The 24,923-nt window shown below is 45.0% G+C and overlaps 1 protein-coding gene across 12 annotated transcripts in view; it reads right to left on the bottom strand.

The window, feature by feature from the left end:
* Positions 1 to 24,605, bottom strand: part of LOC121571551 (chromodomain-helicase-DNA-binding protein 4-like) — a 31,707-nt gene extending 7,102 nt beyond the window's left edge. For 4 of the 12 annotated variants that reach the window (XM_045221924.1, XM_045221918.1, XM_045221917.1 and 1 more), the window contains exons 1-25: positions 24,395 to 24,604; positions 23,792 to 23,939; positions 21,484 to 21,590; positions 20,962 to 21,216; positions 18,529 to 18,647; positions 17,987 to 18,377; positions 17,198 to 17,345; positions 13,496 to 13,665; positions 12,927 to 13,160; positions 10,811 to 11,014; positions 10,271 to 10,479; positions 9,815 to 9,946; positions 9,603 to 9,702; positions 9,170 to 9,361; positions 8,408 to 8,608; positions 8,073 to 8,210; positions 7,651 to 7,772; positions 7,319 to 7,492; positions 6,929 to 7,070; positions 6,626 to 6,757; positions 6,277 to 6,394; positions 1,659 to 1,783; positions 1,260 to 1,352; positions 886 to 1,039; positions 680 to 703 (exon numbers count right to left, since the gene is read on the bottom strand). In XM_045221924.1, the coding sequence (XP_045077859.1) occupies positions 680 to 703; positions 886 to 1,039; positions 1,260 to 1,352; positions 1,659 to 1,783; positions 6,277 to 6,394; positions 6,626 to 6,757; positions 6,929 to 7,070; positions 7,319 to 7,492; positions 7,651 to 7,772; positions 8,073 to 8,210; positions 8,408 to 8,608; positions 9,170 to 9,361; positions 9,603 to 9,702; positions 9,815 to 9,946; positions 10,271 to 10,479; positions 10,811 to 11,014; positions 12,927 to 13,160; positions 13,496 to 13,665; positions 17,198 to 17,345; positions 17,987 to 18,377; positions 18,529 to 18,647; positions 20,962 to 21,216; positions 21,484 to 21,590; positions 23,792 to 23,855 (3,748 nt within the window). In that variant the 5' untranslated portion in view covers positions 23,856 to 23,939; positions 24,395 to 24,604. Of the gene's footprint in view, positions 1 to 679; positions 704 to 885; positions 1,040 to 1,259; positions 1,353 to 1,658; positions 1,784 to 6,276; positions 6,395 to 6,625; positions 6,758 to 6,928; positions 7,071 to 7,318; positions 7,493 to 7,650; positions 7,773 to 8,072; positions 8,211 to 8,407; positions 8,609 to 9,169; positions 9,362 to 9,602; positions 9,703 to 9,814; positions 9,947 to 10,270; positions 10,480 to 10,810; positions 11,015 to 12,926; positions 13,161 to 13,495; positions 13,666 to 17,197; positions 17,346 to 17,986; positions 18,378 to 18,528; positions 18,648 to 20,961; positions 21,217 to 21,483; positions 21,591 to 23,791; positions 23,940 to 24,394 lie in introns of all 12 variants that reach the window. The other 8 variants (XM_045221915.1, XM_045221916.1, XM_045221923.1 and 5 more) reach the window with 6 other exon arrangements.
* Between the last annotated feature and the right edge of the window lie 318 nt (positions 24,606 to 24,923).

Below are 24,923 nucleotides of genomic sequence, written 5' to 3'. Positions count from 1 at the left end.
AAGAATGAACTATAGCCATTGAATTCTACCGTGCAAATATACTGTGCATTATAGGGAAATAATGCACTCAAGAATGCCCTTCAAGCCAATCAGAAACAAGTATTTAACAATACCATGGTATAATTAAGCAATAAGGCCCAAGGAGGTGTGGTATATGGCCAATATACCACGGCTAAGGGCTGTTCTTAGGGACGACGCAACGCAGAGTGCCTGGACACAGCCCTTAGCCGTGGTACATTGGCCATATATATCACAAACCCCCGAGGTGCCTTATTGCTATTATAAATTGGCTACCAACGTAAATTAGAGCAGTAAAAATAAATGTTGTCATACCCATGGTATACGGTCTGATATACCACGGCTATCAGCCAATCAGCATTCAGAGCTCGAACCACCCAGTTTGTAAAACGTTATAATGAACGCGTTATAAACATTGTCATAACCTTATCTCAAACCAGATCTGTTCTAAACATCTTCACATCATTATGATGTTTTTAATCTCTGTTTACCCCGAACTAAAACCTTGTGTAAGTTGGTTAGATGCTCCATTATGTTCTGGGGGGAGACATCTTAGAAATGTTGAACATTTCACCTAATAAGCACTAACAAGTAATAAACAACAAACTATCAGCTTATTTGACTGTTCGTATCTGCTGGCCTTTGCTCGTTTTCTGTTCACCTGCAACACGCTTCCAGTAACCTGCTGTGGGTAGGTAACAAAAACAAAAAGAGGACATTTCGTTTGCTCACTTGCAAGCCAACTGACTGGTGATTTGACAGATGAACAACAACTATCCACTCCATCCATCCCTCATCCCTCCATCCATCCATCCATCCATCCATACATCCATCCATGTTTACAGCAGCGGGACTTTATTTTTTTACCTTCTTTGTCCCCCTTTCCAAGCTCGTCCTTGAACAGTTCCTCTGTGCCGAACTTGAGGATGTCGTCCAGCTCCTGTTTGGACATGGAGCCCGTCTTGGAGCCCAGACCAGGACGCACCACCAAGTGGGTCAACATCATCTTCTTCTTGGCAACCTGGAGAGGGAGAGAACATGGACGTTTCAATGCCTGCACTGACTTTCTTTCAGCCAATTTAGGCCATAGAAATGAGTAGAGCTGACAGACAAGGCTCTGTTTCTCACACACAACATTCATTGGATCCATCAACAAAGTGTCATTTCTATGATACAGATTTGTTGTGTTACGTTGTGTATAGGTCATTGTGATGTTGCAGGAGAGGTGACAGCCTCTTTACCTGAGTGATCCTCTCCTCCACAGAGGCCTTCGTGACAAATCGGTAGATCATCACCTTCTTGTTCTGTCCGATACGGTGAGCTCTGCTGAATGCCTGAGATGAGGAAGAGAAACTGTATGAACCTTTCATTCTTGCAACCACCTGAATAAAGTTGATATGATGGAGGACAAGGAAATGGTAAAGGCCCAATCCCCAAATCGACCGCTAAACACGTGTGGAGATCTGATTGGATTCGACAGGTGTAAGCAATATGGTAATAGCTCCACCTTGCCCTCTGATAGGCTAGGTAGAAGTTTCACCATATTGCTTAAACAAATCAAATTTACTAAGTGCATAGGACAGAGGGCTTGGGGGTTGATTTGGCATTGGGCCTATGTGTGATGGTTCCAAGTGTGATACCTGGATGTCGTTGTGAGGGTTCCAGTCTGAGTCGTAGATGATGACGGTGTCGGCGGTGGCCAGGTTGATACCCAGACCTCCAGCTCTTGTCGAGAGCAGGAAGGCAAACTGGAGCGCTCCCGGAGCTAGGGAACAAACAGATCAACCACTCAAATCACTTAGACCAATCACTATACATATATATACAAAAGTATGTGGACACCCCTTCAAATTAGTGAATTTGTCCATTTCAGCCACACCCCTGGCTGACAGATGTATAACATCGAGAACACAGCCATGCAATCTCCATAGACAAACATTGGCAGTAGAATGGCCTTACTGAAGAGCTCAGTGATTATCAAAGTGGCTCCGTCACAGGATGCCACCTTTCCAACGAGTCAGTTCGTCAAATTTCTGCCCTGCTAGAGCTGCCCCGGTCAACTGTAAGTGCTGTTATTGTGAAGTGAAAACGTCTAGGAGCAACAACGGCTCAGCCGTGAAATGGTAGGCCACACAAGCTCACAGAACGGGAACACAGAGTGCCGAAGCTCGTAAAAATCGTCTGTCCTCGGTTGCAACACTCACTACCAAGTTCCAAACTGCCTCTGGAAGCAACGTCAGCACAAGAACTGTTCGTCTGGAGCTTCATGAAATGGGATTCCATGGCCAAGCAGCCGCACACAAGCCTAAGATCACCATGCGCAATGCCAAGCGTTGGCTGGAGTGGTGTAAAGCTCGCCGCCATTGAACTCTGGAGCAGGGGAAACGCATTCTCTGGCGTGATGAATTACACTTCACCATCTGGCAGTCTGATGGACGAATCTGGGTTTGGCGGATGCCAGGAGAACACTACCTGCCTCAATGCATAGTGCCAACTGTCAAGTTTGGTGGAGGAGAAATAATGGTCTGAGGCTGTTTTTTTTAATGGTTCGGGCTAGGCCCCTTAGTTCCAGTGAAGGGAAATCTTAACGCTACAGCATACAATGACATTCTAGACGATTCTGTGCTTCCACTGTGGCAACAGTTTGGGGAAGGCCCTTTCCTGTTTCAGCATGTCAATGCCCCCGTGCACAAACTAGGTCCATACAGAAATGGTTTGTTGAGATCTGTGTGGAAGAACTTGACTGGCCTGCACAGAGCCCTGACTTCAACCCCATCAAACACCTTTGGGATGAATTGGAACGCTGACTGCGAACCAGGCTTAAATCGCCCAACATCAGTGCCTGACCTCACGAATGCTCGTGGATAAATTTAAGCAAGTCCCCGCAGCAACGTTCTAACATCTAGTGGAAAGCCTTCCCAGAAGAGTGGAGGCTGTTTTTATAGCAGCAAAGGGGGGAGCAACTCCATATTAATGGCCAAGATTTTAGAATGAGATTATCGACGAGCAGGTGTCTACATACATTTGGTCATGTAGTGTGACATACATACCATACACACAAAAGTTTGGACACCTACTCATTCAAGGGTTTTTCTTTATTTTTACTATTTTCTACATTGTAGAATAATAGTGAAGACATCAAAACTATTACATAACACATATGGAATCATGTAGTAACCAAAAAGTGTTAAATATTTGACATTCTTCAAAGTAGCCCCCCTTTGCCATGATGACAGCTTTGCACACTCTTGGCATTCTCTCAACCAGCTTCATGAGGTAGTCACATGGAATGCATTTCAATTAACAGGTGTGCCTTGTTAAAAGTTAATTTGTGGAATTTCTTTCCTTCTTAATAGGTTTGAGCCAACCAGTTGTACTGTGACAAGGTAGGGGTGGTATATAGGAGATAGCCCTATTTGGTAAAAGACCAAGTCCATATTATGGCAAGAACAGCTCAAATAAGCAAAGAGAAACGACTGTCCAACATTACTTTAAGACATGAAGGTCAGTCAATACTACATGATTCCATGTGTTATTTCATAGTTTGATGTCTTCACTATTATTCTACAATGTAGAAAACAGTAAAAATAAAGAAAAGCTCTTGAATGAATAGGTGTGTCCAAACTTTTAACTGGTACTGTATATATACACATACACACAAATACATAGATTGAGATTGCTGCACGAAGCTCCTCAGCTCGACATCAACAACAACACTGGGGGTACGGCGGTCAGTGGCGCTGTTCCCCCCTACTGCAGAATCCATCTTTAAACAACTAAAGACAGATATAAACTATGTAGAAAAGGACATATATATTTTGTATTAATATAATCTTTGAGAACTAACCAAAATAAAAGCTAGACAGTCAGGGATAATAAAAAAATCCTACAACTATGGAGGGATTGCAACGAAGATGCATAACTTCCCATGAAGCACTGTGTTATCGCTGGTTTTCTTAAGACGATAGTAACTTTAGATTACATGCACCCACAAGAATAAACCAGTGATTTAGCTGAAACCTTCAACAATGTCAAGTCTACTGCAGTGGTTTTACATCACTTTCCCCCAAAATCAGGAGCTCCCATTTACTGTGTTAGATACCACAGTAAAACTACAGTATCAGTCCTATTCACCTTGGTAAGACTACAAGTTAACCCCGAAATCAGCTTTAGGGAGAAGTCATAAGGTGACCAATAATGGTTGCAATTGCCATGGCGATAATCTAGTGGCCATCCATGGTTGCAATAGGCCCTATGAATTCAGGAATATGAATTTTGTTATTATGTTGAGCATAAAAACACAGCATTAGCCATCACAAAATGCATAGAATTGCAGGAAATTTGCTTTAAAAACTGCAACGTTATCTCTCAGCACCTTGGCAAAATGTATAGAATTGTAGGAAATTCTCTTTAAAACTGCAAAAAATGTCTCAGCTCCATGGAAACTCAGCAAAAAAAGAAACATTCCTTTTTCAGGACCCTGTCTTTCAAAGATAAATTGTAAAAATCCAAATAACTCCACAGATCTTAATTGTAAAGGGTTTAAACACTGTTTCCCATGCTTGTTCAATGAACCACAAACAATTAATGAACATGCACCTGTGGAACGGTCGTTAAGACACTAACAGCTTACAGGCGGTAGGCAATTAAGGTCACAGTTAGGAAAACTTAGGACACTAAAGAGGCCTTTCTACTGACTCTGAAAAACACCAAAAGAAAGATGCCCAGGGTCCCTGCTCATCTGCGTGAACGTGCCTTAGGCATGCTGCAAGGAGGCATGAGGACTGCAGATGTGGCCAGGGCATTAAATTGCAATGTCCGTACTGTGAGACGCCTAAGACAGCGCTACAGGGAGACAGGATGGACAGCTGATCGTCCTTGCAGTGGCAGACCACGTGTAACAACACCTGCACAGGATCGGTACATCCAAACATTGCACCTGCTGGACAGGTACAGGATGGCAACAACTACTACCTGAGTTACACCAGGAACGCACAATCATCAGTGCTCAGACTATCCGCAATAGGCTAAGAGAGGCTGAACTGAGGGCTTGTAGGCCTGTTGTAAGGCAGGTCCTCACCAGACATCACCGGCAACAACGTCGCCTATGGGCACAAACCCACCGTCGCTGGACCAGACAGGACTGGCAAAAAGTGCTTTTCACTGACTAGTCGCAGTTTTGTCTCACCAGGGGTGATGGTCGGATTCGCGTTTATCGTCGAAGGCATGAGCGTTACACCGAGGCCTGTAGTCTGGAGCGGGATCGATTTGGAGGTGGAGGGTCCGTCATGGTCTGGGGCGGTGTGTCACAGCATCATTGGACTGAGCTTGTTGTCATTGCAGGCAATCTCAACACTGTGCGTTACAGGGAAGACATCCTCCTCCCTCATGTGCTACCCTTCCTGCAGGCTCATCCTGACATGACCCTCCAGCATGACAATGCCACCAGCCATACTGCTCGTTCTGTGCGTGATTTCCTGCAAGACAGGAATGTCAGTGTTCTGCCATGGCCAGCGAAGAGCCCGGAACTCAATCCCATTGAGCACGTCTGGGACCTGTTGGATCGGAGGGTGAGAGCTAGGGCCATTCCCCCCAGAAATGTCCGGGAACTTGCAGGTGCCTTGGTGGAAGAGTGGGGTAACATCTCACAGCAAGAACTGGCAAATCTGGTGCAGTCCATGAGGAGGAGATGCACTGCAGTACATAATGCAGCTGGTGGCCACACCAGATACTGACTGTTACTTTTGATTTTGACCCCCCCCTTTGTTCAGTGACACATTATTTCATTTCTGTTAGTCACATGTCTGTGGAACTTGTTCAGTTTATGTCTCAGTTGTTGAATCTTGTTATGTTCATACAAATAATTTACACGTTAAGTTTGCTGAAAATAAACGCAGTTGACAGTGAGAGGAAGTTTCTTTTTTTTTGCTGAGTTTAGAATTGCAGTAATGGCTTAAAAATACAACAAATATATCTGTACCACCCAGCTGGGGAGTTTCTTGCCAAGGGACCGGAACAAATTCAGTCGTGCCGACCACCACCTAAGCCCCTTTTTGATCCAGAAAAAACCCTGCTTTCTACATCAACTATTATCTATATCAATCACTTGCTTTATCTATATCAATCACTTTCGATATCAAACAATGATGGGATATATACACCTAAAGACTCAACTATATAATATACACTCTACTATATCACTGTGTATACAGCCATTTCAGAGTGTGAATGAGGAAGTCAGTGTTGGGTGAGCCTCACCATTGAATCTGTCTATGGCCTCCTGTCTCATGCCCCCGGTGATGCTTCCGTCGATACGCTCGTACTTGTAGCCCTCGTTCTCCAGGAAGTCCTCCAGCAGGTCAAGCATCTTGGTCATCTAATACAGAGGGAGTGAATGGGCGGTGATTAAACAAAGTTGATGCAAGAGGCAAAATCATTTTCAATCTATAAAATAATCTAAAAGGGTAAGCAGTGTCCATGTGTGTCTGTGTGCTTTTTGTATCGATAAGTGTCTCCAAGACCTTTGAAATGGTTGAATCCTTCTAGATGTAATGTGATTTGTGGATTTAAATAAAGTTTTTAAAATGGTGTGTGTTGGGTAACTAACCTGAGAGAAGATGAGAACTCTGTGCCCTCCGTCTTTCAGCTTCCTCATCATCTTCTGCAATAGAGTCAGTTTCCCGGCAGACTTAGTGAGGGCGCTGCCGTCGTACATTCCATTGGGCATCTTTGGGGCTTCCTATTTGGGGGGGGGACCAATCAAGAGTCAGAGCCTCAGTTATATAAAGTCTTACAGCAAAAGACTACATAAGTTACAACTGCTAGATGCAAACAGTATCGAAGACTGCGTATACACAATGAATGCCTCCCCCCCCACTTATCCATAACAACATTGGTATGTGGGTTGTACCATGGCAGCCACAGGAAAGAGGTAGGGGTGATTGCAGCACTTCTTGAGGTCCATCACTACATTGAGCAGGGATACTTGGTTTCCACCACTTCGCGTGTTCAGGGCCTCAAAGTTACGGGTGAGGATGAATTTGTAGTACTTCCTAAAAAGATAAAGACAATAACAAAATCAACATTTAATACCACTTCCCCAGTCCAATTATATTCTCATGATTTGAGTATCTCAAGGGAAGATTGTGTTTAATTAAGTAAAGTCTATGGAAGATAACTAATCATTCTAACTATATATATTTGACCACATCACACCTTTTAGCCAATATAATTGGCTTACCACTATTCAATTTACCCCTTCACTACACCTTATCCCTCCCACTATCCCACGTTCACTCACTTCTGCATGGGGCTGAGCTCCACCCTGACGATGAGCTCCGTCTTGGAAGGCATGTGTTTGAAAACGTCAGCCTTCAGTCTCCTGAGCATGTGGGGTCCCAGCATGTCATGCAGCTTCTTGATCTGGTCCTCTTTGGCGATATCAGCAAACTCTTCCAGGAAACCCTCCAGGTTACTACACAGAGAAAGGAAGATGCAGGAAAGGAAGTAAAGGTTAACTCTATAATAACTGGTCTAAGATGTGTGGGGTGTGATACAGGTGATGTGAAGTGGTTGTTGGGATTGAGTGGGAAAGTATGGGGAGTAATGCGGTCAGATTGTGTATACACACACCTGAATCTCTCTGGCGTGAGGAAGTTGAGGAGGTGGAACAACTCTTCCAGGTTGTTCTGTAGAGGTGTACCGGTCAGTAGCAGCTTGTGCTGGAGAGGATAGTTGTTCAGCACCCTAAAGAACTGGAGGAGAGAGAGAGAAAAACAGTGTTACTCAACAAAAAAAGGCACACTTTTGTATTTCTCAATGGTACCTTCAGCCATACCAGCTTAGGTAGAGTTTCATTGTACTTAATACAATCAGGATATCCAAATAATGAGAAATAGAATTTGGGATGCCTCAATACCCTTATACTTCCAAATGGATATTTTTCCTGAATAAGGGAACATGTTGCACAAAACAGGTAACCTACCTCCATAGCACAAGCTCTTTAAACCTTCACCATAGACAGGTTATAGGAGTCATCAACTCTAATCTCTCACCTTGGACTGGTTGTTTTTGAGCCTGTGGGCCTCATCGACCACCAGACAGGCCCAGTCTATGGATCCTAGGATGGCCATGTCGATGGTGATCAACTCATACGACGTCAGCAGCACATGGAACTTCACAGATGAGTCTTTCTGCATGACCACGACAGGGGGGACGGTTAAAAATGTGACACACACCAGCATATCATTGAAGGAGTGAGCTTATCGTGACATATTGACACAGCTAGTATTTCCTTACTTCAACAGAATACCAACTTTAGAACTGTCGTTTATCAACAAAATACATTTAATCAGTTTTCATTTTAACACATTTTCCCCATCATTCTCACCTTCATCTTAGAAGCTCTCTTGCCTCCGCGGATGGCATTGTTCTCGAAGGAGAACTCATTCTCTCTGATGACAGCTCTGCTGTCCTTGTCTCCTACGTAGGTCACCACGTACATGTCCGGGGCCCACATCTCAAACTCTCTCTCCCAGTTAATGATGGTGGACAGGGGGGCGCTCACCAGGAACGGGCCCTTGGAGTGACCCTATGAGGGGGAAATAACATTTTTTAATTAAAATAAGATAATTTGTATGGGTGGCCCCAGTTGGAATCGAACCCAGTACCCTTGGTGTTGCCAGTGCCATGCTCTACCAACTGAGCCACAGCTAATTTAATAAAGAAATATCATTTTTCATGTAACATTCATAGATCTATAATTCTAATGTAAATAAATGGTGTTGTCAAAGGCATTGCATTCTACACTCCAACCAATAGGTGGCAGTAGTCTCCATGTGATCACCCCCCCCCCCCAAGAGGGTTGACACAAAGCTCAAGCTTAATGTCGTCAGATTTCACCTGATTTATACAAAATGGCTGGCCTGGTATTGGCCAATAAGGCTGCCAAGGGAGCTATATGCCAAGTTGGCATTTCTAAATCAGTTTCGCTTTAACTAATGGCTACCACAACAACAACAAAAACACGTAAACAATGACATTTATCAACAAATAAAAAGTTAGAAGCTATAGTTAACATTTGAAAGGTCAAATTGAAAGTTATTAACTCTAATACATGCACGTTCACCCCCATTCTCCGTCACACACATACCTCTTTGTAGAGTGAGTAGAGGAACACGGCAGTCTGCACAGTCTTGCCCAGACCCATCTCGTCAGCCAGGATAGTGTCTGTGCCCTGTGCCCAGGAGAAGCGCAGCCAGTTGAGACCCTCCAGCTGGTAGGGGTGCAGGTTGCCCCCCGTACTGTCCAGGTAGTCAGGCTGCCGCTCAAACTTGATGGTGGGCTGAAGAGGGGGGAGATGGAGAAGTGAGTTACTGTTGAAGTCAAGACACACTATGCAGTAAATATGCAACATACGGGATTTATGTGATTGGCACAACTTAGAGCTGCAGAAGAGGCTAAAAGGCCATTTTAACAGTAATATACTGAAACAATTTATGATGATCAGGAATACATTATAAATCAAGAGAAACCATCTCTGATAAAAGACATAAGACTCCAATAAAAGTTACAACTCCACTTACATCAACGACAGGGTTCTCAGGAGGCCGGTCCAACCTCTTTGTCTTGCCTTTCACCTTCATCTTCTTCCCTGGTTTACCCTCGTCACCCATCATCAGCTCCCTGAAACAAACAGAGAATATTGTTACCCTCGTAAACAGACAAAGGGAGAAAGAAGAAACTCCTTAATTTCATCTACGCAATATAGAGGTGGCGGCAATAGTGCATTAGTTACCTGTGGTTCCAGTACTGCATTCTGAAGATGTCGAACTCTGGGATGTCCATGTCCTCGGCCTCCCAGGTGGCCTGGTCGTAGGGCAGGTCTTTCCACTTGATGAGGTAGTGGACGTTGTTCTTCTTGTCCTGACTGCAGCGCACAAACAGGCAAAACTTGGGTGTTGAAAATGACATCCGGTAGGTATTCGCAACTGATTGGTTAAAATTATTGCTTTGACCAATGGCAGATTTGCACCATGAGGAGAAACCCTTCAACTGACAAACACATGCAGAGGTAATCATGTGTGCGGGAGTTCTCCTTTCCATCGACTTGACACTATTTACAAAGTGTACGACTATAACTGTATGGCCTTGCAACTAAAAATCTGCTGCCATTTTGGAAATGTTATCTCTCAAATGAGACTAAAATACATTTGAATCACATTTAGGAGCCAGTCCTTGATTCTTGTCTGACCTGTGGTTAAGGATGCGGTGAATCATCATCCAGGCTATCTTGATGCCGAAGCGGTAGTACTTCTCCTCCATCTTGGCGTAGAGCGGGTCCTTGGCCTTCCTCTTGGTGCTCTTTTCCTCATCCCCCTCACCAAAGTCTATTGAAGGAGGCTCGTCCATGTCATTCTTCCTCTGGTAGTTCCTGAACATCACCTGACAGTGCAGCTCCAACTAGGAAGAGGGGAAAGGGTGGGTGAAAGGGGGAAGTGTGTGTGTTCTCGAACGTGGGTCTAACATTAAAGCTCTTCTTTAATCAATTTGAGTGAGAAAGAAGTGCGTCTTTGTTTGAACGCTTTTGTTTGTGTTTGTTTCAGTGTGCGACTGAGAAGCGAAAATAAGATCTGCAACAAGCCAACTGAGGGTAGGTGTGTATGATTGCGATTGCCTGTAAAGTAGCGATTGCCTGTAAAGTAGCGATTGCCTGTAAAGTAGCAATTGCCTGTAAAGTAGCGGCCAAGCGTAAATCTTCAACACATGCCTGTGTGTGTATGTGCGTACATACCTGCAGCTCAGACACCCAGGAGCAGTGCCAGTAGGACATGTTGCTCCATTTGGCGAAGAACTCCCTCTCAGGGCGCCCGGCCAGAGGGGCGGGGTCGGGCTGATCAGCTGGGAGGTCTGGGGGGCGGGGGATGGGCGTGGGCGGAGGGGGGTCGCCCCAGCGCCACGTCAGAATCTTCTGCACCTTGCCCTTCATGGGTGGACACTAAGGAGAAGAGGGGAGAGTCAATGAATAGGTCAAACGTTTTTAAACCGTTCACTTTTCATGACAAACTGATCATAATGGCATGGTGAAAATGCCTTGTCTACAGATAAGCTAGGTAATGTTACATTGCATTCAACCATTTAGTAGTTTGGTTTTCCCATACACTATCCAAGAGGGTATGAGCTAGGTTTCAATTTGGGAAGTTAAATATATGACCCGTTAGAGAAAGCTGGGCATATGTCGCATGTCACTACTTCACAGGAGAGGCATTTGAACGGTAAAAAATATGTTTTCATCATAATGCATTTTTTTTGCAGAAATGCCTTCTTTAACATGTGAACTTTCATGTGCCTTAATAACAAACCAGTATGTAATCTGTAAAAATAAATAAAATGTGAAAATCACAGTTCGCTGAGCTGGGCAGTTGCATTCTGCTGTTACAGTAATGTTGTTTGCCAGTTTGTCATGTTTAACTAGCTAGCTACCAAAAACAGCCACAGGGCATTTTAGTACAGTTGTAGCAGTCAACAGGCTATATTTTTCTGGAATTTGTCTTTCAGCATAAATCTGCTCTCCGCCACCAGTAAAAGGAGATGATTGAGGGTGAACAAGCAACACTTCAGGTATTTTGTCTTTGCACTTTGAGTTTATTGCTTGGACTTGGGGTCAATGAATGTTATTGCTGGTATGCAAGGTTTTAATCTTGTCTATTTTTGTCTGCTTTCCTCCTTTACAGCTTTAATTGTCTGGAGCCTGGTGTTGTTGTGGCCAAGGAGCTTTCACTCAGCTGGAACCAGGTTTCAGCTGCGGTGCAATGTTGACACCCTTCCTTCCAGAGATGTGAAAGCATCCCCCGGCAAACATATTTCTGAGAAGATCAGGACTTTTGAAAAACATGCGTCCTCCGAAACGCGACCCTGCCAAGCCGCACTGCTTCTTGACACACTGCTCGCTTAACCTGGAAGCCAGCAGCACCAATGTGTCGGAGGAAACACCGTCCAACTGGCGACCGAAGTCAGCTTGCAGGCACCCGGCCCGCCACAAGGAGTCGCTAGAGCGCGATGGGACAAGGAAATCCCGGCCGGTCAAACCCTCCCCTAACCCGAACGACACTGGGCCAATTGTGCGCCTCCCGGTCACGGCCGGCTGTGACACAGCCTGGGATCGAACCGGGGTCTGTAGTGACGCCTCAAGCACTGCAATGCAGTGCCTTAGACCGCTGCACCACTCGGGAGGCCTTGCTCAAAGGATCTTATGATATAGGCCTAGGTCTAGATCGTTTTTACCTAAGTCTTTATGTGTTAAGTGTCTCCTAAATTGTAGGCTACTACCTTTAGCACTTGATGTAGCTGGTTGAAATATTTTGTGTTTCTTAAGCACTAACTCACTGCTTTAGCACATGGCCACATTCGCATGTGTTCCAATGTGAATTCTTTAAGAGATGGGTGGGTCAGTCTAAGGCTTTAGAGGGTGTGAACGATGCTACATGGGTAGCAGAACAGCACAGTAGCTGTTCAATGTGAAAGATGATCTTTATTATACAACAACAGACAATACTGTAATTGTTTTCTTAATGGGGAGTCCATTTTGGCAATTTGGTGAAAGTACCCCTTTTCTAAATATGTTTCCCAAGGATTAATGTAGAGCAAGTGTGAAAATCACAGCAAAATGTTTGATGCCCTTTTCTCCTAAATGGGGTTATATGTTCATTCACTTTTAAAGCAGCTTTACTTCCTCATGTTTCCCCCAACTACAGTGTATGATATGCCATTTTGAAGCTCGGAGTCTGTACACCATTTCAAATTCTGAAACATAAGACTGAAAAGAGACGGTGGGTCACAAATTCACTTTCTTTAACTGTCTGTGCCCCATGTCAATCACCCTCCGGGTCACACCCCATTGGTTCACTCACAGTGCAGCGGGGACAGATCCACTCTCCGTTGGGGATCTCAGGCAGGGGTGGGTTGAGACAGTGGATGTGGTAGGAGGAAGGACAGGAGTCGCAGCAGAGCAGCTCGCCACCGTCCTTACACACCCTGCAGAACTCCATGTGGTGGTCGTCCTCCTCTGGCTCGGCCTCCACCTCCTCCTCCTCTTCTTCTTCTGAGCCCTCCTCCCGCGCCTCCCACTGTTTGCCCTCCTTCTCCTGTGGATGGGAGAGGGAAGGGGTTAATGTGAATGGTAGTAGAGCAACGGGAAAGGGTTAACTGGTTGAATGGTAGGGGAGCAAAGCCAGTTATGCACTGGAGCTATTTGAGCGCAAATAGTACCAGCATATACCATAGTACTACTAGCTAGTAGTTTATGATCATTGATTAATGGTGGTCAATCTGAATAGTTCCTCGTTACCCTCGACAATTTCCTCAGACTTTTTTCGTCACGCCGACTGGCCAGACATTCTTGTTGACTGACCAGTACCATATTGCCCCCGTCACTTACTCCACAGAGCCATTGATTGGCTTAGTAAAAGGTGTCACTCACGCAGTGCGGGCAGCTCCAGGTCCCCTCTGGGGCGTTCTCCATGTCGGGGTCCAGACACACCATGTGGTAGGCCCTGGGACAGGTGTCGCACAGAATGATCTCCCCTCCCTGCTGGCACACCTCACAGTAGTCCTGGTGGTCAGTCTCATAGCCATCACCATCCTCCTCAACTGGAGAGAGGGAATAAGAGAGAAGTGCGCGAGAGCAATTCAAACTACAATGAACAAAAATATAAATGCAACATGAAACAATTTCAAAGATTTTTCTGACTTACAGTACATATAAGGAAATCAGTTAATTGAAATAAATTCATTAGGCACTAATCTATGGATTTCACATGACTGGGAATACTGATATGCATCTGTTGGTCACAGACACCTTATCTGGTGTGACCACCATTTGCCTCATGCAGCGCGACATCTCAAATCAAATATGTCACATGCGCCGAATACAACAGGTGTAGACCTTACCGTGAAATGCTTACTTACAAGCCCTTAACCAATGCAGTTCAAGAAATAGAGTTAAGAAAATATTTACTAAATAAACTAAAGCAAAAATATCAAATCAAAAAGTAACAAGAAAATTACATAACAATAACGAGACTATATACAGGGGCTACCAGTACCGAGTCAATGTGCGGGGGTACAGGTTAGTCGAAGTAATTTGTAAAGTGACTGTGCATAGATAATAAACAGCGAATAGCAGCAGTGTAAAAACAAAGGGGGGGGGGGGGGTCAATGTAAATAGTCCTGGTGGCCATTTGATTAATTGTTCAGCAGTCTTATGGCTTGGGGGTAGAAGCTGTTAAGGAACCTTTTGGTCCTAGACATGGCGCTCCGGTATCGCTTGCGGTGCGGTAGCAGAGAGAACAGTCTATGACTAGGGTGACTGGAGTCTTTGACAATTTTTTGGGCCTTCCTCTGACACCGCCTAGTATATAGGTCCTGGATGTCAGGAAGCTTGGCCCCAGTGATGTACTGGGCCGTATGCACTACCCTCTGTAGCGCCTTATGGTCAGATGCCGCGCAGCTGCCATACAAGGCGGTGATGCAACCGGTCAGGATGCTCGATGGTGCAGCTGTAGAACTGCTTGAGGATCTGAGGACCCATGCCAAATCTTTTCAGTCACCTGAGTTTGAAAAGGTGTCGTCATGCCCTCTTCACAACTGTCTTGGTGTGTTTGGACCATGATAGTTCGTTGGTGATGTGGACACCAAGGAACTTGAAATTCTCTACCTGCTCCACTATAGCCCCATCGATCGATGTTAATGGGGGCCTGTTCGGCCCTCCTTTTCCTATAGTCCACGATCAGCTCCTTTGTCTTGCTTACATTGAGGGAGAGGTTGTCGTCGTGGCACCACACTGCCAGGTCTCTGACCTCCCTATAGGCTGTCTCATCGTTGTCGGTGATCAGGCCTACCACTGTTGTGTCGTCAGCAAACTTAGTGGTGTTGGAGTCGTGCTTGGCCACGCAGTCGTGGGTGAACAGGGAGTACAGGAGGGGACTAAGCACGCACCCCTGAGGGGCCCCAGTGTTGAGGATCAGCGTGGCAGATGTGTTGTTACCTACCCTTACCACCTGGGGGTGGCCCGTCAGGAAGTCCAGGATCCAGTTGCAGAGGGAGGTGTTTAGTCCCAGGGTCCTTAACTTAGTGATGAGCTTTGTGGGCACCATGGTGTTGAATGCTGAGCTGTAGTCAATGAACAGCATTCTCACATAGGTGTTCATTTTGTCCAGATGGGAAAGGGCAGTGTGGAGTGCGATTGAGATTTTGTCATCTGTGGATCTGTTGGGGCGGTATGCGAATTGGAACGGGTCTAGGGTTTCCGGCATGATGGTGTTGATGTGAGCCATGACCAGCCTTTCAAAGCACTTCATGGCTACTGACATGAGTGCTACGGGGCAGTAATAATATAGACAGGCTACCTTCGCTTTCTTGGGCACAGGGACTATGGTGGTCTGCTTGAAACATGTAGGTATTACAGACTCGGTCAGGGAGAGATTGAAAATGTCAGTGAAGACACTTGCCAGTTGATCCACGCATGCTTTGAGTACACGTCCTGGTAATTTGTCTGGCCCTGCGGCTTTGTGAATGTTGACCTGTTTAAAAAGGTCTTGCTAACATCGGCTACGGAGAGCATGGTGGTCTCATGCATGCTTCAGTGTTGCTTGCCTTGAAGCGAGCATAAAAAAAGGCATTTAGTTCATCTGGTAGGCGCACATCTCCTTTCATAGAGTTGATCAGGCTGTTGATTGTGGCCTGTGGAAAGTTATCCCACTCCTCTTCAATGGCTGTGAGAAGTTGCTGGATATTGGTGGGAACTGGAACACGCTGTCGTACACATTGATCCAGAGCTTCCCAAACATGCTCAATGAGTATGCAGGCCATGGAAGAACAGGGACATTTTCAGCTTCCTGTAATTGTGTACAGATCCTTGCGACATGGGGCTGTGCATTATCATGCTGAAACATGAGGTGATGGCACAGATGCCTGCCCATACCATAACCCCACCACCACGGGGTACTCTGTTCACAACGCTGACATCAGCAAACCGCTCGCCCACACGACGCCATACACACTGTCTGCCATCTGCCTGGTACAGTTGAACCCGGGATTCATCTGTGAAGAGCACACTTCTCCAGCGTGCCAGTGGCCATCCAAGGTTAGCATTTGCCGACTGAAGTTAGTTACAACGCCGAATTGCAGTCAGGTCAAGACCCTGGTGAGGACAACGACTACGCAGATGAGGTTCCTTCCCTGAGACAGTTTCTGAAAGTTTGTGCAGAAATCTTTCGGTTGTGCAAACCCAGTTTCATCAGTTGTCTGGGAGGATGGTCTCAGAAGAAGACGGATGTGGAGGTCCCGGGCTGGCGGGTTACACGTGGTCTGTGGCTGTGAGGCCGGTTGGACGTTCTGCCAAATTCTCTAAAACCACGTTGGAGGTGGCTTATAGTAGAGAGTTGAACATTCAATTATCTGGCAACAGCTCTGATGGACATTCCTGCAGTCAGCATGCCAATTGCATGCTCCCTCAAAACGTGAGACATCTGTGGCATTGTGATGTGTGGGATCTTTTATTTCAGTTCATGAAACATGGGACCAACACTTTACATGTTGCATTTATATTTTTGTTCAGTACAGATACGGCACATTTCCAGAACAAAATTTACCCAAAAGAGGAATGCCTTTTCAACATGTTGTTTGACAAGCACCCTTAATGAAATACCAGTAATGCTATAACACTTGAGCTGTTTTATATATTGTGAGGAACGCTCATTATAATCATAATGTATGGTCGAAAATAACCATTTTATAAAGTGTTGTAGAATTAAACATTACGGAATGCGCATAGTTTTTTGGGGCTCTCCCTTTTACTGTGTAGGTGGAGTACTTCATATGCAATTGAATTTAGGAAGCATTTCAAATCTCCTGGCCGATATGTATCAACGCGCTGACGGAAGAGCTTGTCTACTGAATGCATCAGCGGGTGTCAAACTATTTAAAAAGGAAGAAGATGCTGGATACTGCCCTCATGAAAACAATCTTCTAGTGACGCAGTAAGACTGAGTGGTACTGACTGAGTCATGGCAAATTGGACATGCATACACGCACAAACTACAGCTGTGGGGTCTAGCATCTCAAGACCACTTTTTATTGGGCTTGAGACATACTGTATCACAGCCATGGAAGAGAGACACACCTGCAGAGTACTGACCCTTCTTCTTCTTGGGCTTGATCTTGGGCTTCTTGGAGCGGCTGCTGCGGCTGTTGGAGCCGTCCGACACGGACACACTGTTCATGCTGGCGTCGTCAAAGTCACTCTCCACGTCGGGCTCATCCTCCTCACTCTGATAGGAACACACACACAGAGAGCGAGAGAGTGAAAGGTTAGGAACTTCCTTTTCAGGAGAAATGTGTCTCTAGGTTGAAGGCATCTATACCAAATGACAAATGTCTTCCTCGTCAAGAAACTCAAAATGAACGAGAAAGAGGTGACTAAACAGTAAGGCTGGGAATTGCCAGGGACCTCACAATACAATATTATAACGATACATATCGTATCTGCACCTAAGTATTGCGATTCTCGCGATTCTATTTATTGCGATTCGATGTTCCAAACATATTGCTCACCATGTCTGCTGCAGAGGGACAAGAGAGCCATGAGAAAACAAGTTTGATCAGTCATGGAAATAAAAGTGCTGAAAAATTGGCTCCATATGTAAAAAGAAGATGGCGAACAAGCTATGAAGGAAAAATACTAGAGTTGTGATGGAGGTAAAAGCCAACTATTGCAAAAATAATACTGCGATATTGTCAAAATGATACATTGTGAAAAATAAATCATAATGTAACTATTTTTCCCTCCATCACTAAGCAGGTGCAAGGGGAGAGAATGAGAGATAGAAATGGTTGCAAATGGGGGACATGTAGACAGAGCGAGAAACGTGACAAAGGAGAAGGAAGAGAAAAAGAAAGTGAAAGCACTTACCGAGGAGCGTTTTCTCTTGCTGTTGAAGCCTCCTAGTTTGATCTTGAGCGGAGCCACCTTCTTTGTAGCCACTTTCTTCTTCTCTGCGGGCTTGGGGGTCGGCTTGGACTTCTTACGAGCATTTGGACCTTTGCCCTCTTTGGTCTTGGCCTTTTTCAGAGGCGGGGCAGGCGGTAGCTGGGGCTCGGCGACCGGGGCGGGTGCGGGAGTGGGAGCGACCTCCGCCACCATGCTGTCCACGGCAGCAGAAACGTTGGCGGCAGCCAGGGCGGCATTGGCCGCGGCGGAGCCTCTCAGGGGGTTGTTGGTGCTGAACTCACGCCACTTGGCACCCAGTACCATCATCATCTTGGACACTGCGATCTTGGGGTTCTTGGCCGCAATGAGGGGTCTGAGGGAGAGATGGGGTGGATGGTGAGTAATGAGGCCAAAAAAAGACGAGATCAGGGTGAGCAATAGTTTAAGAGCAAATGGGGGTTAGAAAGAGATAAAGCTTAAAATACAATTCATGCCGCAAGCATTGATAAGGACAATCTCGTTACCTGACATATTGGCTGAAGGCCTTGTAGTTGGTGAGGGAGCGGTAGTCCTCTTCGCTGAAGACGTGGTCAATGTCCTCCATTCCCCAGTCATCCAGGAGCTGTGACGACGTCTTTGGCTCCTAGATGAGACAATTCAACATGAAAGTTGGCGTAAAAGTGGTTATTTTCCAGTCTTTTCCATACTGACTGGACTATTGTGGTGGGACTATTTCTTGCCCTCTGAGTGGTGCCATTGTGTTCAATAGCTACTCGGTTATTTGAAGCCGCATACAGTTATACCATGTGCTTGCGTTGACAATGACTGTGTGTCATTGCATACAGTGAGGGAAAACAGTATTTGATCCCCTGCTGATTTTGAACGTTTGCCCACTGACAAGGACATGATCAGTCTATAATTTTAATGGTATGTTTATTTGAACAGTGAGAGACAGAATAACAACAAAAAAATCCAGAAAAACGCATGTCGAAAATGTTATAAATTGATTTGCATTTTAATGAGGGAAATGCAAAAACATGACTTAGTACTTGGTGGCAAAACCCTTGTTGGCAATCACAGAGGTCAGACGTTTCTTGTAGTTGGCCACCAAGTTTGCACACATCTCAGGAGGGATTTTGTTCCACTTGTCTTTGCAGATCTTCTCCAAGTCTCCTGAGTGGCGCAGTGGTCTAAGGTGCCGCATCGCAGTGCTAACTGTGCCACTAGAGCTCCTGGTTCGAATCCAGGCTCTGTCGCAGCCGGCCGCGACCGGGAGACTCATGGGCGGCGCACAATTGGCCCAGGGTAGGGGAGGGAATGGCCGGCAGGGATGTAGCTCAGTTGATAGAGCATGGCGTTTGCAACGCCAGGGTTGTGGGTTCGATTCCCACAGGGGGCCAGTATGAAAAAAATATATGTATTCACTAACTGTAAGTCGCTCTGGATAAGAGCGTCTGCTAAATGACTAAAATGTCATGTAAATCAGTAAGGTTTCGAGGCTGACGTTTGGCAACTCGAACCTTCAGCTCCCTCCACAGATTTTGTATGGGATTAAGGTCTGGAGACTGGCTAGGCCACTCCAGGACCTTAATGTGCTTCTTCTTGAGCCACTCCTTTGTTGCCTTGGCCGTGTGTTTTGGGTCATTGTCATGCTGGAATACCCATCCACGACCCATTTTCAATGCCCTGGCTGAGGGAAGGAGGTTCTCACCCAAGATTTGACGGTACATGGCCCCGTCCATCGTCCCTTTGATGTAGTGAAGTTGTCCTGTCCCCTTAGCAGAAAAACACCCCCAAAGCATAATGTTTCCACCTCCATGTTTAACGGTGGGGATGGTGTTCTTGGGGTCATAGGCAGCATTCCTCCTCCTCCAAACACGGCGAGTTGAGTTGATGCCAAAGAGCTCGATTTTGGTCTCATCTGACCACAACACTTTCACCCAGTTCTCCTCTGAATCATTCAGATGTTCATTGGCAAACTTCAGACGGGCCTGTATATGTGCTTTCTTGAGCAGGGGGATCTTGCGGGCGCTGCAGGATTTCAGTCCTTCACGGCGTAGTGTGTTACCAATTGTTTTCTTGGTGACTATGGTCCCAGCTGCCTTGAGATCATTGACAAGATCCTCCTGTGTAGTTCTGGACTGATTCCTCACCGTTCTCATGATCATTGCAACTCCACGAGGTGAGATCTTGCATGGAGCCCCTGGCTGAGGGAGATTGACAGTTCTTTTGTGTTTTTTCCATTTGCGAATAATCGCACCAACTGTTGTCACCTTCTCACCAAGCTGCTTGGCGATGGTCTTGTAGCCCATTCCAGCCTTGTGTAGGTCTACAATCTTGTCCCTGACATCCTTGGAGAGCCCTTTGGTCTTGGCCATGGTGGAGAGTTTGGAATCTGATTGATTGATTGCTTCTGTGGACAGGTGTATTTTATACAGGTAACAAGCTGAGATTAGGAGCACTCCCTTTAAGAGTGTGCTCCTAATCTCAGCTCATTACCTGAATAAAAAGACACCTGGGAGCCAGAAATCTTTCTGATTGAGAGGGGGTCAAATACTTATTTCCCTCATTAAAATGCAAATCAATTTATAACACTTTTGACATGCGTTTTCTGGAGTTTTTTGTTGTTATTCTGTCTCTCACTGTTCAAATAAACATACCATTAAAATTATAGACTGATCATTTCTTTGTCAGTGGGCAAACGTACAAAATCAGCAGGGGATCAAATACTTTTTTTCCCTCACTAAGTGCAATTACCACTACCAGGCACCCTAGTGGTAGTCTACTCTTATATACAGCTAGAGATTACAGGTAGCTCATTCAATCACTTTCTGTGGAGCTATTAAATGGGTTTTAGTTGCATAATTACAATTCAATTAACACCATGAAATATTATTTGGTTAACTTTAATACCGTCCCCCCCTCCACAACTCTCCATCCTCAAACTAAACTCTTACCGAGCTATCGTCATCATCGTCCTCATCCTCCTCTTCCTCAGGTTCAGGGTCCTTCCTCTTGTCCTTTCCTCCGCCGTTTCTGTCAGTGCTGGTGCTGCTCCTCTTCTTCTCCTTGGAAGTGCTCCCCCTGTTTTTCTTCTTCTTCTTCCCCGGGTTGTAGTCGCTGCCCTCGCTGTCCGAGTGGGGCACCGCTCGCTCCTCATCTCTGTCCACCTCTGGGGTCTCCATGGCCTCGGGGGAGCTCATAGGCACATCCTGGAGGGGACACAGGGTGGTTATGAGTAAGCCTACTGTCTTCCGACAGGTAGCGTGTCTCTGCTGCGCTATCTGATCTGAGACAATGGGGTCCCTGAACCAGTCCTCTGGAAAGGATGTAAAAATATACAATATAGTATTTTACCTGCCTTCTTGGTCTACAAGCTAATGTTTGAGTTTTGGGCCAATTGACCAACAAACAAGACATGGTGCATCCCAATAATGTACAAATATGATAAGAGACGTGGTCATATCACAGTAGCCTACCTCTCTGCGAGAGTTACGCCTCTTGCTACTTTTGCTCTCCCGGCTCTTTTTGGCCTTCTTCTTTTTCTTCACCTTCGGGGCCTCGCTCTCTGACATCTCCTCCTCATCTGCAATGAGATCAGAGACACAGCTTAATCGCATGACCCTGGATATAGACGTGTGTATGTCTGTTTTTCTCTCAAATTCAAAGACAAAAACATTAATTGCACTTTTCTTCCCATACCATTGCCTAAAACTCAATGACAAAAGAGCGGTTTCTTTTGGATTGCATTTTTGCAAAAGTGAAAACATAATTGCAAATCAACCCATAATAATGTGCATTAATGCAATAGAGAGAAATAGTAATGGCGTCTTTTTGTAGGCACCAACTTCGCCATGGTTCGTCAGACAAAGCCTATGGGGAAATTAATGACGTTTTTGTAGGGATTTTTGAATAAACATCAAAAATAAGGTCTGTGGTAAACACAGGTTTATGAGATCTTATACGTTTTGTTCTATGAGATAATCTTCAGCTTTTTAAGCATTTATGTCATTAAAAAAAAGCACATAAAGGCTTCATAATTCATAAAGGTCATGTTAACCGACATATCTCATAACAAAACGTGTAAGATCTCCTAAGCATGTGCTTACAGTCATTTTCGGCGTTTATCCCATAACCCCATTCTTTACCCATAGGAACGGCTGAACGAAGCAAAGGTAACTCATTTCCGGTTTTTAGAACTACAAGCTGGCGAGCTCGCTCTACCATGTCCCGTCCCGTCCCCCCAATAACTGTAACGAAAAATGTCAATTCAATAGCCCAGGTATCCCCCTTTCCCTTTCCTTGCAATCTTGGTAGCTGCAAAGTCATATGGAATGGAGTTCAAAGCCTATTATGTAATTACTCATGGTACATTTAAGCAAATGGCTGTTGGCATTGAAATCAACACCAAGTAGCCACGGTCTGACATGTGATAAGCTGTCTGTAGGTCAAAATGAGGGGGGCTGAATGACCAATTATATGCCATGTCATCATTATCTGGGTTAGGTTCAATTCCAGTTAGCCCAATTCCAGAATGTGATGTCCCACAAAAGACGCCTCTTCCAAGTAATTATTTTTATTTGAGTAAGGGTATGGTCAATGATTTCCACATGTGAGAGGTTTGAAAGCAAAGAAAATAAAAATCACTAGCTATGCTAATAGAATCTGTTACCAAAATAAATCATTCATTCATTTTAACTTTGATTATTTTCTGTAAATGAATTCGAGGGGTTGCATACTTATATTAGCTAGCTACTATCTAAAAGGTGGCCTAGCGACGCCTGTTGTGTTTAAAATCAGAAAATTCCATCGCCTTAACTTTCCCCCTCAAAGATTCTAATGGAATATGCATTGCCGTCATATCCGAACCCGTCCGTTGTTGTGTAAACAAAGTAGCCAGCTAGCCTAACGGGTTTTATTGTACTTCCAACTATTGTACGATTGCTAGCTATATATGTACAATTCCGTTACCGTAACATTTTCCAGAACGGTATAGATGAATGACAGCATTTATTTCTACCACGCAAAGCGGCGCTACCAACCACCCGATAGAGGAGGAGAAAGCCACCGTCGTCATCTGCCATCTTTCAAGCTAACTGGCTGGCTCCATCTTGTCATCCGCACGTAAAAATACCGGTAATATTTGCTAGGCCGCAAGAATATGCCGGTGGGTCGGCATGATTTTAGTAAATCAAAGTTTAAGTTGTGTCAGTTGCTTAGGTATGGAAAAACATCTGGCCGTTTTGCGAACTGAAATGTAAAAAGGCAAGCAATCCAACAACTGAAACAAAACGTTAACTAGCTAGCATTGTTAGCACACGCAAGCTAGGCTAACGTTAGCTTCGGCCAGCTAGCTTGCCAGGCTAGCTTCTGGCCAACTAGTTAGCTAACAAGCTAGTCACTCAGTTAACCAGCCAACAGTTTAGCGTAGACTGGTGTCCATTGTTCCAGCAACTTACTTTAATGAGTTAAACACTTTTCCATAACTATTTGGCCAGCTACATAAGAAATTGTGACATTACTGCTAGCAAACTAGAGCCAAGTTAGCTAACCATAATAACCAGCCAAGTTAGCTAACCATAACCATCATCAACTAGCTTAACGTTATTACCAGTTAGCTACAGTAGCTATCCATAGATTTGTGGTTTACTCGATACACAGGCATAAACGGTCTATTTGGCTCAGTTCTACGATTAAGTCGCATTATTTACATAAAGTACAGCACATTTTGATAAATCAATTTCGTTGCAATGAATAGGTAACGTTAATGTGTTGTAGTGATCCTACCTTGCATTAGAGACCGATCCTCTGGGGCTCCAAAATCATTCCTATCGTCTTCGCTTCCAGACATAATGCTAGCTAACTTTAAATTTAGTTAGCTAACTAGCTAAATAAAGTTTTAAAATCCGTTTTGCCTCCCGAGTTCTGTCCGAGTCTTCAGTCCGTCCAGGTCGGCAAGGAGGTGGAAATAAAAAGAAAACAGAAGTGAATATTCTGAACTGATTTCGTTTATTGAACAATATAAATACATAAACTGCCTCAGTAGGTAAAATATAACTTCTGGTGTCAATTGTTTCAACCAGCACTAGGCCACTCAAGATTATCAGCCTTTCAATCTATGCGTAGTCTCACTAGCTACATATAGCTAGTTAGCCATTTGACATGCCATCATCGTGCGGCTAGCTTGCTACTAGTTTTCCGTCCCACACTTGGTTAGTTAGCCCGCTAACGTTAGCGCACACCGGCTAGGTTCAGAAGCACAATTCACCTAATCGTCCCAAAACATAACTATCAATAAATGACTAACTTCAATTTGTTTAATTTCGATAACAAAGGTCTGTCACAAATACATTTAGAAACAATGCAACAAACTACAGTAACGTTACTCACAAGTTGAATGATTCCACTGTTTGAAAACAGAAACAACGAAACCGTATGTTTGCCTTTCAACCGTTTTTCTTTTTGGGTTACAATAACTAGCTAGTTCCAATAATTAAAATGCAGTCTTTTTTTCTTATGTTGCCCGCCGTTGCACACGACGTCTCCCTCTCTCGCACTAAACACCCGCGCACGCACACACACAAAGAGATCAGGGGGGCAGACATCCCATAATAACCCCACACACGTTCACCCCTCCCCCACTCTGCATAGTTACCTTGCAATGTACAGACCATAATAATCCACCTCCCTCCTCCCTCACATGCAGTCTCTTCCCCATTCCTCCATGCCCCCCCTAGCAACCATCGTTACTATGGAAACACTCACCCCCCCACACCCCCACCAACATCCCATAATAATAATGAGCACAGTCACTGACATCCCACAATAAGCATAACTCCAAAAAGAGAGAGAGGGATGAAAAAAATACGTCACATGGCAACTGTGCACCACATGACTGCATTTAACTTCAGTCTCACGA

Source organism: Coregonus clupeaformis, chromosome 8 (genome assembly GCF_020615455.1).
Source record: "Coregonus clupeaformis isolate EN_2021a chromosome 8, ASM2061545v1, whole genome shotgun sequence".
Classification (NCBI taxonomy): Eukaryota; Metazoa; Chordata; class Actinopteri; order Salmoniformes; family Salmonidae; genus Coregonus; species Coregonus clupeaformis.
Note: the sequence above shows the minus strand (reverse complement) of the source record. Positions and strands in the feature narration are given on the sequence as shown.